At 38.3% G+C, this 15,568-nt stretch overlaps 2 protein-coding genes across 2 annotated transcripts; both read left to right on the top strand.

Moving 5' to 3' along the window:
* Positions 1–162: 162 nt before the first annotated feature.
* On the top strand, positions 163–2,637 carry LOC134815157 (1,4-alpha-glucan-branching enzyme-like). Its single transcript, XM_063823661.1, has 2 exons — positions 163–862; positions 994–2,637. The coding sequence occupies exons 1-2, from the start codon at positions 176–178 to the stop codon at positions 2,326–2,328; spliced, it is 2,022 nt and encodes a 673-aa protein (XP_063679731.1). The 5' UTR covers positions 163–175; the 3' UTR covers positions 2,329–2,637.
* A 1,153-nt stretch (positions 2,638–3,790) lies between these two features.
* On the top strand, positions 3,791–15,437 carry LOC134814957 (unconventional prefoldin RPB5 interactor 1-like). Its single transcript, XM_063823324.1, has 7 exons — positions 3,791–3,872; positions 4,197–4,305; positions 9,356–9,425; positions 9,556–9,708; positions 9,841–9,945; positions 10,101–10,362; positions 10,568–15,437. The coding sequence occupies exons 1-7, from the start codon at positions 3,793–3,795 to the stop codon at positions 10,761–10,763; spliced, it is 975 nt and encodes a 324-aa protein (XP_063679394.1). The 5' UTR covers positions 3,791–3,792; the 3' UTR covers positions 10,764–15,437.
* The last annotated feature ends 131 nt before the right edge of the window (positions 15,438–15,568 follow it).

The following is a 15,568-nucleotide window of genomic DNA, read 5'->3' as shown; positions in this document are numbered from 1 at the left end:
TTGTTTGTTTGTCTGTTTCAAAGTACATCACTCTTGTATTGCCATGGAGTATGTATTGTGCACACTTGTTTGCTTCAAAAGAAATCGCATATTTCAGTTTTATAATAGTTTCACCCTGATCTATGATAAAGCTGTTATTTGACTCCTAAACCGCCTAAATATTGTAGGTATACAAATGAAATCAGCCCCCAATCTCTCCGACCTCCTCTCCCTAGACCCCTACCTGGAACCCTTCAAGTCTGATCTCGACTCCCTGTTCACCAACTACCAAACCACTCGAGATCAGATCCTCTCCGCTTCTCCTTCCCTGGATGAATTTGCTAGATCTTACGAGGATTACGGGATACGGATACAGGCTGATAACTCTGTGAGGTGTAAAGAGTGGGCTCCTAACCTCGCTAAAGTCTCCCTTGCTGGAGACTTTAACAAGTGGAACAGATCAGAGTACCAACTGAAGAATGTAGGATCTGGGATCTGGGAACTGGTTATCCTACCTGACGATGTGGGACAGTGTAGGATCCCTGTAGGATCAGATCTGAGGTATTTCTGTGAGGACATGGAGGGTAAAACATTTGACCGGATCAGTCCCTGGGCTAACTTTGTTACAAACGGAGAGAGGATTTATTACAACGAAACCTTTTTAACCAGCTCTGAGTACGAATGGAACCACAAGGCCCCAAAAACTCCACGAGCGCTGTATATTTACGAGGCCCATGTGGGTATTTGTACTCCTGAACCCAAGGTTTCTTCTTACATTGAGTTTGCAGACACGGTGATTCCAAGGATTGCTAAGCTGGGCTACAATACTATTCAACTGATGGCAGTTATGGAGCACGCTTACTACGCTAGCTTCGGTTACCAGGTCTGTTAAATGTCTTATCTTTGGTTTTACCTTTCAGAACATTATTTTTTCTTGGCATGTTTTATATTGCATTGGTATTCATCTAAAAGAGGATTGTTGACTTATCTTATTATAATATCATTTCCGTTCAGGTGACGTCGTTTTTCGCTGCTTCCAGCAGGTACGGTCCACCAGATATGCTGAAGTACCTGATAGACACGGCCCACAAATACGGCATGTTGGTTCTCCTGGATCTGGTACACAGTCACGCTTCAATAAACACAGCTGACGGGCTGAACTCATTTGATGGCTCAGATTCTCACTACTTTCTCTCCGGTCCTGCAGGAGTACACGACCAGTGGAACTCCAGACTATTCGACTACACCAACACGGAAACACTGAGATTCCTGCTATCCAACCTTGAGTACTGGGTCTCTGAGTACAAGTTTGACGGGTTTCGGTTTGACGGGGTTACCTCAATGTTGTATCACCACCACGGTGTCAACTACTGTTTCAGTGGTGACTACCACGAGTACTACAACAAATACCTAAACCACGGTGCCGTGAACTACATGATGTTGGCTAATGAGTACCTCCACTCCAAGTATCCGGATATCATTACGATAGCTGAGGACGTGTCTGGGTTCCCGGCGCTCTGTCGGCCGGTCAGTGAGGGAGGGGTGGGATTTGATTATCGGCTGGCCATGTCCACTCCGGATCTGTGGATCAAGCTGCTGAAGGACAGTACTACTGACGCGGAGTGGAACATGGGTAACATTGTCCAAACTCTCAACAACAGGAGATACAAGGAGAAGAGCATTGCGTATGCGGAGAGCCACGACCAGTGTTTGGTTGGGGACAAGTCCATCGCGTTCTGGCTGATGGATCAGGATATGTACACAAACATGTCATGTTCATCAGAGCAAACGCCCCGAATTGAAAGAGGTATCGCTCTTCACAAGATGATACGACTACTTACTTTCGGGCTGGGCGGAGAGGGGGTACTTACCTTCATGGGCAACGAGTTTGGGCACCCTGAATGGCTGGACTTTCCACGAAAAGGTAACGGTGAAAGTTACCATTACTGTAGAAGACAGTACAATCTGGCGGAGGATGAGTTACTGAGATACAAGTTTCTAAACAGGTTTGACAAAGCTATCCTTGCTACTGAGCAAGAGTACAAGTGGTTAGATTCGGGGTACGGTTACATCTACCTCACACACGAGACCGACAAAGTCATAGTGTTCGAGCGAGGAGACCTCTCTTTTGCTTTTAACCTCAACTGGGAGAGTTTCACAGATTACAGAACACAGGTCAAGGTTCCAGGTACGTATAAAGTGGTTCTAAACTCGGATTCCAAGCACTTTGGAGGTAATGATAGGATAGATTTGAGCACGAGGTATTTCTCATATACTGACGACGGTAAGTTTTACATAAGCACTTATCTCCCTTCTAGGACTGCACTTGTCTTTCAATTAGTTGATTAGATTTTATTATATTGTTATTTTTGTTAGGTCTATTTTAGATCATTGTTCTACATTGTTGTTACATACATAATTAAGCATAACATTTCGTGATTAAGCATAGTATTTCAGCAATCAGTACGCGTTTTCAGATTATAATTACAATTTTGTAGATTTTTATAAAAAAAGACTTTGACTCATGATTGATATTTATTAAGCAAATGTCTCTCACAATGCTTTTGATTTATTTTTATGTTAAGAAGATTAAATTTGATATAATTGATTTAATCCCCGTCGATTCGTTTACATTTCTGAAGTTTTACTGCAATCTTTAAAATATTTAGTTATTTCAGATTTTGGCCTGGCTTCATAAAAGCCACTTGTAATTTTAACTTTGAAGTGGTGTTGGATCCAACAAGTTAAAAATCATAAATCGCACAAAAATTTAAACGATGCAAATCATTTATTTAGAAAGTGAATTGTTCGAAAATCGTCACTATTTCCATTTTATCCGATACATTTTTCGATATTGGCCACGACAAAAACACCAAATTACCCGTGTCAGCAATGAGTTACTGCTATGTTTTCCAATCTAATGTACAATTCAATGTGACGATCATTTCAGCCCTTCCTCAGAGGAATATACAACTCAAACATACTATGAAATGAAAACAAATACAATACTTGCTTGATTTGGATAACAGTATCACACAACTATGTTTTAATGATCATGCACGGAAAAATAAGATAAAAGGATAGTTTAAGCACGTACGAAACTATTGAAAACTTTGCTTTAAATAAAGAGAAGGCAAGAACTGGCGACAATTAAATATAATCCTATGCCCATCCTATCACCTATGTAGCATACCAACTGTCATATCAGAACAAATGAGTTTTATTTCAATTTATTGAAGATCAAACATTTTGTCCGGCGGAAGAGACTGTTCAAATATAAACTTAACAATTTTTAGCAAACAACAACAACGGCTTACAGGATTCAGTTGTACCGCAAATACACCCAAATATCATCAAAGGACCCTTTCCCTGTCACCAATCAAACTGTTGTTTAATATGTATTATTGTTGCGTACTTCCACGTCTTCTTATGACGTTGGTGCTATCAACTCTACCAATTAAATTAAATGTAACACCTTTGAGGCATTGCAATAACACGCAATGTATTCATGTTTATATCATGGCACTGCCTTTCAAAATGTTGATGCAAATGAAATGGTTAGCACATTGTTACTCTGGCTAAAAACCTGACATTTATTGATGAACTGTTTACATGTTACGTCAGCAGATTAAGTGGCGGTTCGAAATTTTGAATAGAGGGAGGAGTCTAAGTTAGACTCTTATATTTAATATTATTTATATGCATGAACGATCCCTGAACCTGATAGTCGCCTCTACCCTCGTACATATTATCCTCGTTCTAGCTATAATGTCGTTTAATTCTCTAACCCTGAACTCATGAACCTAGCTTAACATGTTACAAGCGGACAAACTGAGAAATGCTCACCAACTTAACCTCGAGTCGGTGGACGATAAAGTTCAACACATGCAGAAGTGAGACTTTATAGCTTATTGCAGCTGCTTGACCTATGATTTAGTTGAAATTTAATTTGATAGTCGATGATTTCGTTTTATTAGATTCCTCAGACAATCAAATATTGTGTTTATATATCTAGCTCTGATATAATGAGGTCACCCGCCATTATGTTATTTCCGCTGCGGAGAAGCTTAACCACATCACTGCTGGTGACCAAAGTCCAAATGATCCCTGTGTCGGGAGATGATGAAAACAATATTTTTAGCGTAAAGTTAAAAGGTGTGTCAAGGTATTACAATATGTTGACCTCTTAGGAGTCCTTAAAGTAAACTTCTTGTCAGGTGTGACCAGGATTACAAGGAGCTGATCTCAACTTTAGAGAAACTGAGCTCTGAACACAAAATGGAGATAATGGTACCTCTCAGCAAAAAGGCTTTTATGCCCGGCCATGTAAGTTTGAGGACTCATCTGTTACTCAAGTTGTGTTATACGTTTCTTTTTAACTCTGTCGAACATGTAACCAAGTTTGCACTATAGCATAGGTTGGACCTACAAATTTAGCAGCTATTTTAAAGGGGTGGCTTAACATCCTATGCTATGAGGATTCAGAACTGGTCAACATGTATTTGTAACGGTTTATTTATTGATAATGGGTATCAGAAGTTTAAATCGATCGAAAAACAAATCATATCTAATAAGGTCAGATAAATGAAAAGATTTGTAGACAGATGCGTAAAGTTTTTAAAAAGATGTCTATTTCTATTGGAAATGAAATGAAACGACAAGCACTCGGCCATTTTGACGACATCTACGAAGGGTTTACTCGTGGTGAAGATACAGATTCTATATATCTGGATTACGCTAAGGCGTTCGATAAAGTCGACTTAAGGGGACATATACAAAAAGCTTTTATGTCCCGAACAGGCTGTAACTTCATATTAAGAAAGTATACATTAAAACAATAAGATTTGATACATTCAAAATTATTTTTGAGGAACCGCACTTTCGAAAAAATAAATATTTTCTTTTTCGAAAATTTTGAAAATTTTGAGAAGTCTGTCACTGTTATACCGATATTTCAGTCGTTTTCGACGTTTTTTGGCTGATTTTTTTTACTGAACATTACTTACACTCCGTACAAGAAGCCCTTCAAAGGATTTTATAATTAAAATATAGATGACGAAGTTACAAACCAAACAAGGTCGAGAGAAGCAAAATTGAAATTTTTGTAAAAATCAAAGTTGTATATTTTACCATCCACCCAGGTCATAAGATATCGCTTTAAAAATTCTTGTGAGTGTAGCTGATAATCATATCCAACTTTGTGGAACAGGATTTCTCTCAGTTTTGAGTTTTAAGGTATGAAATGTGGCCTAAACGACTTAGTAAAATTCATCTTAAAAAAGGGCCAAACATGGCAGATTTAAGGCTTAAAATGCCTATAACTCAAAAAGTATCAGTTTTTTTGAAATAATTTTTACAGGATCGTAATCAGCTTGGTAAGACGAATCTTTTAGTACCAAATTTATAATAGTTAAAGACACAAAATTGGTAAAAAAATGTGTACAATTTGTACAACATTTATACAAGGGGGGACCCTTGTGTTCGAGCTGGAAAATTATTTAAGACAATTTGTCTTCTAAAATCATCTATTTGGTACTAAAAGATTCGTCTTCTCAAGCTGATTACGATTCTGTAAAAATTATTTTAAAAAAACTGATACTTTTTGAGTTATAGGCATTTTAAGCCTTAATTCTGCCATGTTTGGCCCTTTTTTACGATGAATTTTACTAAGTCGTTTAGGCCACATTTCATACCTTAAAACTCAAAACTGAGAGAAATCCTGTTCCACAAAGTTGGATATGATTATCAGCTACACTCACAAGAATTTTTAAAGCGATATCTTACGACCTGGGTGAATGGTAAAATATACAACTTTGATTTTTACAAAAATTTCAATTTTGCTTCTCTCGACCTTGTTTGGTTTGTAACTTCGTCATCTATATTTTAATTATAAAATCCTTTGAAGGGCTTCTTGTACGGAGTGTAAGTAATGTTCAGTAAAAAAAAATCAGCCAAAAAACGTCGAAAACAACTGAAATATCGGTATAACAGTGACAGACTTCTCAAAATTTTCAAAATTTTCGAAAAAGAAAATATTTATTTTTTCGAAAGTGCGGTTCCTCAAAAATAATTTTGAATGTATCAAATCTTATTGTTTTAATGTATACTTTCTTAATATGAAGTTACAGCCTGTTCGGGACATAAAAGCTTTTTGTATATGTCCCCTTAAATCTTCTCATTCACAAGCTGAGAAAATATGGGTTTCATGGCAAGCTCATAGAGTGGATAAAGTCCTTTCTCTTTGATCGCGAACAAGTCGTGGTGCTTAATGGAGTTCACTCGGTTATCGCAAAGGTTTTAAGTGGTGTTCCCCAGGGAAGCGTTTTGGGGCCGCTTCTCTTTATCTTGTTCATCAATGATCTAGAACAAGTAGTGGACTCATCTAGGGTGAGTTTTTTCGCCGATGATACTAGAGTCTCCAAACAGATTGGCTGTTTTGAAGACTGTCAGTTGTTACAAGAAGATATCTATAAGATTCTTGACTGGTCACGTAGCAACAACATGAAGCTTCACGAGCAGAAGTTCGAGCTGTTAAATCACCTCCATAACAGTAAGAGCTCATTCCCCGAACTACCCTTCTTTGCCGAAACACTGCGTTACAAAGTATCCAGTCAGGACATACTTTATCCTGTCGAAAACGTCCGAGATCTTGGAGTTATGGTTTCAAGTGATCTTAGCTGGTCGACACACATCGGCAACATGGTACCCAAAGCAAGGAGCACACTATCTTGGGTATTCAGTGTGTTCAAAACTCGCGACAAGACCGTAATGATTACTCTCTACAAGTCACTAGTAAGAAGCTTACTAGAGTATTGCTGCCCACTCTGGAGCCCTACTAAGGTGACTGAAATACAGCTGATAGAGGGGGTGCAAAGAACTTTCACCAGTCGTATTGGCGGTCTTCAACTACTCAACTATTGGGAAAGACTCGTACAGCTTAAATCTCTACAGCGCAGACGGGAGAGGTATATCATCCTGATGATGTGGAAGATTCTCCATAATGTGGTACCAAACTGCTGTGATATCAAATTCAAGGTGACCCCAAGACACGGGGATGTAGCTGTCATACCCTCATTGTCAAAGTCAAGTTCCTTACGCAACCAGTCACTGTACGACAGGTCTTTTGCAGTTCAAGGACCGAAGCTGTGGAACAAAGTGCCTCACACAGTAAAGGCTGATTCATCCTTTGACATGTTTAAGTGTAGTTTGTCGAACTTTCTTGCTTTGATACCGGACAACCCTCCGGTCGCCGGCTACAGCTGCAGTTGGTCAAACTCACTGGTCGACTACTCGCCATCCAGGTGGTCAGATATCTGATGACCCTTCCGGCTCCACGGATGAACTCAACGAAGTAACGAAGTAACGAAGTAAGTAACTTAGAAGAAAAAATATTGGAATGGCTGTTTGAGAGCCTGGTCATTAGTAAAGTTCGCAAAAAACGATCACTATTTCACAATTTGACGTCAACGGATTGTCATGTGAAGAGCTTTTGATATAAGATCAAACTTCACGCACATGTTGATCAACTCATTGATTCTGAATTCTTAAAAATCGATTAGTAGTTGGCAAATTGAACATTAACTTCACACATAGTCCATTGATAGACCTCGTACAGATTTGTTAATTCGTTTTATCGTCTTACGAAGGATGAAATTAGTATGATTAGGATGTTTTTATTCGTTATTCGTAAACTGCTCCACTTTTAAAACCAACCCTCCAGACTTAAATTGTATTTAATATACTCATCGACAGTTAGATATAAATTATAATATATTTATGTAACGTTACTGTTAGTTTGGTTAGTGGAAATTGAGGCCAATCACGACTTTTGAGTTTCACTGAATTTGTATTGCGAAAAGGATATATTATTTACTTACGCATACCACACAAATATTTATTTTAAAACAAGTAAAAAAAAAGGGATTTGTTGCCCTTAATTTTCCATGACAATTCAGTCCTACAAAGTACAAGCGTAGGTGGTTGAGTGAAGTGTGGGGACTTCGGGAATTTAATTTCAGAGCTTTATGGATGATTCAACAATAAATATACTATTAGTATTATCAACAAAACAGAAGCCTTCCGGAATCGCAAACCATAAATCGTCTGAAACTAAAATTGCTGCTGAAATTAATGATCAGAACAAATATAGAGAACGAAAGATGATGGTTTCTAAATAATAAGATACAGAACAAAAGATAGTTTCTAAATAGATAGATAGTGGTTTCTAAATTAGAAGAAACAAGAGAAGCTCAAAAGTGGGGACTTGAAGACTACTTCACAAGGACTAATCTAGTCAAAAGATACACAACGCTTACAGTTACAGTGATGCTAGCTCAATGGTCAACACTGACCTGTTACATTAATTCTATGGTTTAATGTCACATTTACTAGAGATGTCCATTGAAACATTATCAATGAAAATATACTCAGAATTACCAGATTCTTCGAATCTGATAAACAATTATTTTCACCACGTACACAGTACACATGACAGGTACACAGTCCACGCTGGTAAATGGTAATGGCCACTTCAACACTTATAATGCAAGTCTAGTTTCCTGATTTATCATAATTACTACGGACTATGGTTAATTAAGTCACATACCCATACCTTTCTTCAAAAGAATTTTAAACTTAAAGGGCACTATACGAGCGCATGTTAGAATAACAAGCACGACGCCACGAGACTTGTATCGTACGAAATTTCATGAACTACAGTCAATCCTGGTTTATCCTCGGAACCTTGTAAAACGGATCACATCAAACGCAAAGGTCTTAAACGCTGCGAACGTTCGGTCAAGTTCAAATTGACTAATGAGAAATTCTGGAGTTCAATGTCCTTCTGCGGAATCAAAACTTCGAAATGACCGCGAAATTTAATTTAATCTCTACGATAAAAATCAACGCTTCGATGTAATTTTGGTTGGAAAATACGAACCGTATGATTTAACGAGCGGTGCGTTGTAGACAAGCTGACCGTGGTGAGTATATTTTCTGAACTAATGGAACAGTGCAACCATGGTTCTGGTGAAGTAAAACTTCTCGTGAAGGTATAGGTGTTAATTCTTTAATATGGGCGGCATTCTTTTAAATTCATCAAACTTGTTCCGATAAATTGGGCCTAAAGTGTTAATAAAGTGTTAACGAAACGGGCCTTTTTTAAATTACCTAGAGCCCTATGTATCTATGTACCCGTCAGGACCCTTGTCGTCTTCTTTTAAATTTGTATCAAATCACGTGCAACGTTCAAAAAATCCAAAAATTAAATATAATAGGATAGAAATAGAGGTATATGATTTTGCTCACCGCTGCAACTCCCTACCCCGGCTGTTTGTTATCTATTATTTTCCCACAAGTAACAGTTGCTCTTTTTCAGCTGGTACACACTGGAGAAGTGATGGTGTATCTGGGAGATAGTTGGTTTGTCAACAGAACCGTTAATCAAGGTTTGTAAATACCCATTTAAAGTTACAGAAAACGCTGTCAAAAGCTTTCTTGGATATTATCAAAGTTTGAAATTGCTCCATATATTTACTACGTTGACTTGTAGCAATTTTTCACTTTATCCATCTGCAGGTATAGATATAGCGAAAAGGAGACGTGAAACTATAGTGAAGGAACTATCAGGATATCAGAAGTGTCTTGATAATATCAAGAATAAACTAGATATGACAACAGAACTGGAGGAAGGTATTGTCGAAGAACTTACTGAGGAAGATATCAAAAGAAGTAGGTATTCTCTCTCTTCGTCTGAATTTCGGATACATAGATTACGGTTAGATTTGAGCCAGATGTTTGAGTATTTAGTCAAGTAAGAAAATTTAACTTCCTGGATCTGATTTGATCCTATTGAATTTTCAGGTGATAACCGAAACAATGCTCGTGTCCCTAAACCAAACGTCCCCAAACCTCGCCCTGCTTTTAGTCCCGAAGAGCTGGCTGCTTTCTCCAATATCAAAACTGAAGGTAACTTCCAAAATTGTACTAATATAAGATTGGGATGCGTTATTGCGTTATCGCCACTTGCCATTCATGATTCATCCCATCCCCTTTTTGAGGATATTCTCCATTAAAATATCCCATGTTTAATAAACATTGCTCAATGTAGTTTCAATCCCTAGGAATAACCTCTTCGGAAGAGGACGTAGAGGAGAAGAAAAGGAATGTAACTGAAAACAGGAGCCAGGCTCCAATTGTTATTGATAAAGTAACAACTTCTCTTAAATCTATTCTTAAGAAGAGGTCTGATAGTGTGGGCTCAAATGATGATGCTGACGATGAATCAGAGGATGACATAACCATATTCTTCTCTCATTCTTCTAATCTTCCCTGTCACGATGACTCCCTGCTCCATCCAGGGAATTTACACCGTCTTCTATCGAGGTTAGTTGGTATTTGGTGACACAGATTAACCTTTGTTATTTACTTCTGGCAGATTAACCTTTAATTATTACTTTTGCCAGTTTTGACACAACTGCGTTGTATGTTTTTTAAATTCCAATTTTAAGAGTTGTAAATTATTTGCGACTGTGATTTTTAACTCTGAGTGGGTTTGTATGTTAAACTTCATGAGTACTTATTTTTGCAGGAAGAAAGAAGAGGACATTCCAGTGGAAGAGGCAACTCCCCCGAAGAAACCGCCTCGAGAAAAAGAAAAGTTCAGCATAAACTCCAGCTTGGTTGAAGAACGAGTAAATCCCGCCAAGGAAGCAAGGACAGAAATATCGAACTCTAGTTCACAAAAAAGACACGTTTCCAAATTTAAAATGTCACGAAACAGGTGACAGAATGATACTTGAAGTAAAAGGAAACAGATCCACTTCAAACTTACCTGTGACACTGACCCTTCTTGTCAGAGTAGCGACCAGTTTCAGAACTGACGACCTCCCATTTTATGAGCCCATTTTATGACGAACAATGAAACCATTACACATCCACCCTATGCAAATCATCCGCTCTTGTCGTCTAGAGTAACTATAAAATATGTTCATATAACTGGTTACTTTATATAACTGGAGAGCTCTCTTATTTTACCCTTGAAATACACAAATGTTTGGCTCTAAATGTTACTCATGAGAGATACGTGAAGATATGATACTGTCTCGTGCGCTAAACACTGTTCAACGTAATTGTTCCCCAATTAGACGAACCATCCCAACGGACAAATCAAACGATTTGACCAGATCCAGACAAAATTACGCGACTTCTCCTCCGTTTCACTGGCCGTTTGTTCTGCGTGACATGTGTTCCTTGCCTGGTCAGGGACCGTTTCTCTCACTTAACGTTCCCCGGTCCAGGTCTCAGACTGTTTACACGTTATCCCTTATTATAGCGTGGTTATTGGATTATTACTCTCGACCGTAACTACGTGAGCTTTAGTCGGGGATGGTATGGATCTGGTAATGGTCCTAGTTTGACAAGGATAACGCATACTCTCATACTCTCGCAATTATCTTACTCTTTACTCTTAACTCCAGAGTCTTGAATCCGTACGCCAGACTGTCTCCATCATTGTCAGTTTTAAGATCTAACTACGTGCTCAGTTCTAATATTTACAGTTTTGTAGTTAGAGCAGATGATTGTGCCCTTATCTATACACGTCACTATTATGAACTCGTTTATTACACAAGTGGGTACTACAGCTGATCGTTACTTAACCAACCCATCACACACTGCTACTTTCCAATAATGCTTGTCTCTGTTTTGATCTCTAACTCTAACTCAGTCCTACATTTCTCCGGATTATCTTAATGAGTTTAATGACTTAATAGATAGGATCTACACATGGTACCCAACGTCTAAATGGTCAGATATGTCTTGAAACAGTCGTTTAGGGGAAAGACTGTCTAGTCTGGTTTGGGTTGTGTGACGGTTGTGAGCCCACGGCTGTTTTTTTCTACCTTCTGTTTTTTTTTCTCGTGCGTTAAACACTGTTCAACGTAATTGTTCCCCAATTAGACGAACCATCCCAACGGACAAATCAAACGATTTGACCAGATCCAGACAAAATTACGCGACTTCTCCTCCGTTTCACTGGCCGTTTGTTCTGCGTGACATGTGTTCCTTGCCTGGTCAGGGACCGTTTCTCTCACTTAACGTTCCCCGGTCCAGGTCTCAGACTGTTTACACGTTATCCCTTATTATAGCGTGGTTATTGGATTATTACTCTCGAACGTAACTACGTGAGCTTTAGTCGGGGATGGTATGGATCTGGTAATAGTCCTAGTTTGACAAGGATAACGCATACTCTCGCAATTATCTTACTCTTTACTCTTAATTCCAGAGTCTTGAATCCGTAAGCCAGACTGTCTCCATCATTGTCAGTTTTAAGATCTAACTACGTGCTCAGTTCTGATATTTACAGTTTTGTTGTTAGAGCAGATGATTGTGCCCTTATCTATACACGTCACTATTATGAACTCGTTTATTACACAAGTGGGTACTACAGCTGATCGTTACTTAACCAACCCATCACACACTGCTACTTTCCAATAATGCTTGTCTCTGTTTTGATCTCTAACTCTAACTCAGTCCTACATTTCTCCGGATTATCTTAATGAGTTTAATGACTTAATAGATAGGATCTACACATGGTACCCAACGTCTAAATGGTCGGAGATGTCTTGAAACAGCCGTTTAGGGAAAAGACTGTCTAGTCTGGTTTGGGTTGTGTGACGGTTGTGAGCCCACGGCTGTTTGTTTCTACCGTCTGTTTTGGCTCAGAGCTCAGCTGAGCTCTAAATTAAACAAACTGCCATTTCACTTGACACATGACTCAATTCTAATCGTTGTGTGACATATCCTAATCGTTATTTGATACTGTAACACGAACCCTGACAGTTATCTTAGACCCTTAACCCAGACCTTTGAATAAGATCACCCGAAACAGATCTTGAAGAAAAGTTGACCCTTCTACGTCTTTTATTTCATTAAAAAGGTATAGGACACTATGGAGGAGTTTCCCCCCAAGGAGGGGACAGCTCGGCGGAAGTACACACTCACATTACTTTGGATACTGGAAACAGACTCATTATAACCTATTATAAAACACAGTATACGATTGATAGAAAGCACTGATTAATATCAAAAATACATTTTAATTGTATCAAATGAAAATGACGTGATGAATTCATAAACCAGATCTGTCTAAAGGAGTCAATAGGTCAAATTATATAATTGGGCATAATTGGCAACACTAACATCACGTTTAACATATTGGTTATGCGTCTGGTTATTGGTACCGTTGTAGTAGTACTGTCCACGGTAATGTGAATGTCATGTGATTTCGCCGTGTTGTCCATCCTTTGAAGAGTTCCGCCGTGCCGTGTTTCGCCATTGAGTATTCCCGTTTCTAGCGTACTGTCCACCGTCAATGCTGGGTTATGGATTGGACGCTATTCTCATAGATTCAATCTGAATAAATTGGTGAAGTTGCTTAATTTCAAATGAGACAAAATTTATATTCATGCAAACTTTGTCTTTATATAAATTCTGTCTCTAACTTTTATAAAATTTAGGCCTGAAGTACACTTTGTATGTGACCTATTATTAATAATATTAAAGCTCAAAACATGTTACTCATGTTCATGACTCGCCCACACCCACTTCACAATGCATATAAGTCTCTCACTTCTCAGACTTGAAAACTAAATTAGTTTTGAAAATCCAGCTCCGACCACTTCTGTAAATTTGCATTCGCCGCTATTTATATTAATTTTCGTCATTAACATCTTATGTATGATACACGTCTATATAGCGTACATTTTAGCCGTCTGCGTGACGCCTCAATGATTCTACAGGCTGGTCGTTCTCCTGATCTCTGCCGCTTTGCCTGGTTATAAATACGGTTGTTGTGGTCCAATCCTCATAGAAATACTCAATAATTTGTTATTATTGCCTGCCATTGGAGATAATTTAACAGTCCTTAGTGTCTTGGCCTATTATTCTGGTCTGAAATTTATTTGCTGTCCAGTGCTTAATCTGCCCGGAAGTGCAAGACAATGCCAAGCTTATAGTGTAATTATTTAATTGTTGTTTTAAATAGATAAGAGTGTTGACTTTTTTAAAAGTCGGACGGCGTTTTGTTTTCACAAATTCTGGCATCATCATTTTCGGTTAAAACCTCTATTACGAGTGCTGCTGTCTGAATTCCTTTGTTTCCCATGAGATAATCATTTTGTTTCACTATTTTCAGAATATCACCTGACCATGAAATTATGTTGAATGGACAGAGTTGCCACATGTTATGTTAATTTAACATTTACATTATAGTCTCTAACAACTGTATAACACTTTTTAAACTTGTCTTTTGCTTGGAACATCTCCTCTTGGCATTCTTGTTGCCCAACCTCAAATGAGCATATATCTGAAATTATGCATCTCATGACTCATATTTAAATTTCAGCGGAAATGTTTCATTAAGGAACCTTTAGTTATTCGAATTACCGAGTGCTACTGCCTGTCCTGTTCCGCCCACCAGACTGGCTGGTCCGAACCTTACTAATTGTTACTTGATTCGTAACAATTAGCTGTTGCAGAGGATGAGATTAAATAATTAACTCGAAGGTTTTGATGAGCGGTAGTGAAATACCGCCGACTACCTTGTAGTTGTAACAAATTACAATGTTACAGAGTCAGCTAGTGCTTACAGAGTCAGCTGGCTGGTTCTCATATCCAGCTAGTGCTACTCATGTAGATTCTCATCTCCATGTGCCCACTTGCCCAGGCAGGTTCGCTTAGTGATCCTCCGGTTCGGGCGAGGATCAATCACAAAACACACGCTTAGACCATTTTCAGAATTTGTATCGCTGTTTTCCCTGCTCATTGTTCGTGCTTGTTAAGTTTTAACCTTACCTTTAGTTAGTTTTAGCAATCTCAGCTTCGCATTCGAATCTTGGAGGCTGGTGGCGCCTTTTGCTGCTTATTATCGAGCAATAGTCACTATTCTGCTGTATGCCGTAACTGCCATCAAATTCCTTGCAGTATTACCAACTTGAGTATACACTTACTGGCTTTTACTAATTCACTCGCCAGCGCACGTGACTTGGGTTTTTACCTCTTTGTAACCGAAAGAAATGGTTTCACCGAAACACTAATTATAACATTAACACATGCCACAACCCGAACCCTAAACAATCGAATTCGTGTTTCACTAGCCTGTCACGTGACCAAAACAGTTTTTTGCTAATAACTCTTCGGGAAGCGTTTTAACCATATGTCATACATGGGGTGTTTCCGGTTTCGGTATCAGCATCGACAAATAAATCTATAGAACTACATTTACATGATCAGAGCCCTTCTTTAAAAATTAAAAATCCATTGCGAGTGATTTAGTGGGACCGATACTTACTTTGATACTTTGATATATTTGTAATAACTATTTATTCCGTGGGTTATTATTTTAAAATTGATTTGATATATTTAAGATTGTAACACTTTGTTGGTAATTCATTTGACCTAAGAAAAATTAGTTTCTTCATTTGGTACCGCGCAAGTAAAACTGCATACTGGACGATTATGCGCCGTCATTAATCATTTACTTTTTACCATAACATATTAAAATATGTGCATCAAATGGTATATTTAATCA

This window comes from Bolinopsis microptera, chromosome 5 (assembly GCF_026151205.1).
Source record: "Bolinopsis microptera isolate Bmic1 chromosome 5, MBARI_Bmic_1.0, whole genome shotgun sequence".
Classification (NCBI taxonomy): Eukaryota; Metazoa; Ctenophora; class Tentaculata; order Lobata; family Bolinopsidae; genus Bolinopsis; species Bolinopsis microptera.
This window is presented reverse-complemented; position numbering and strand designations above follow the sequence as displayed.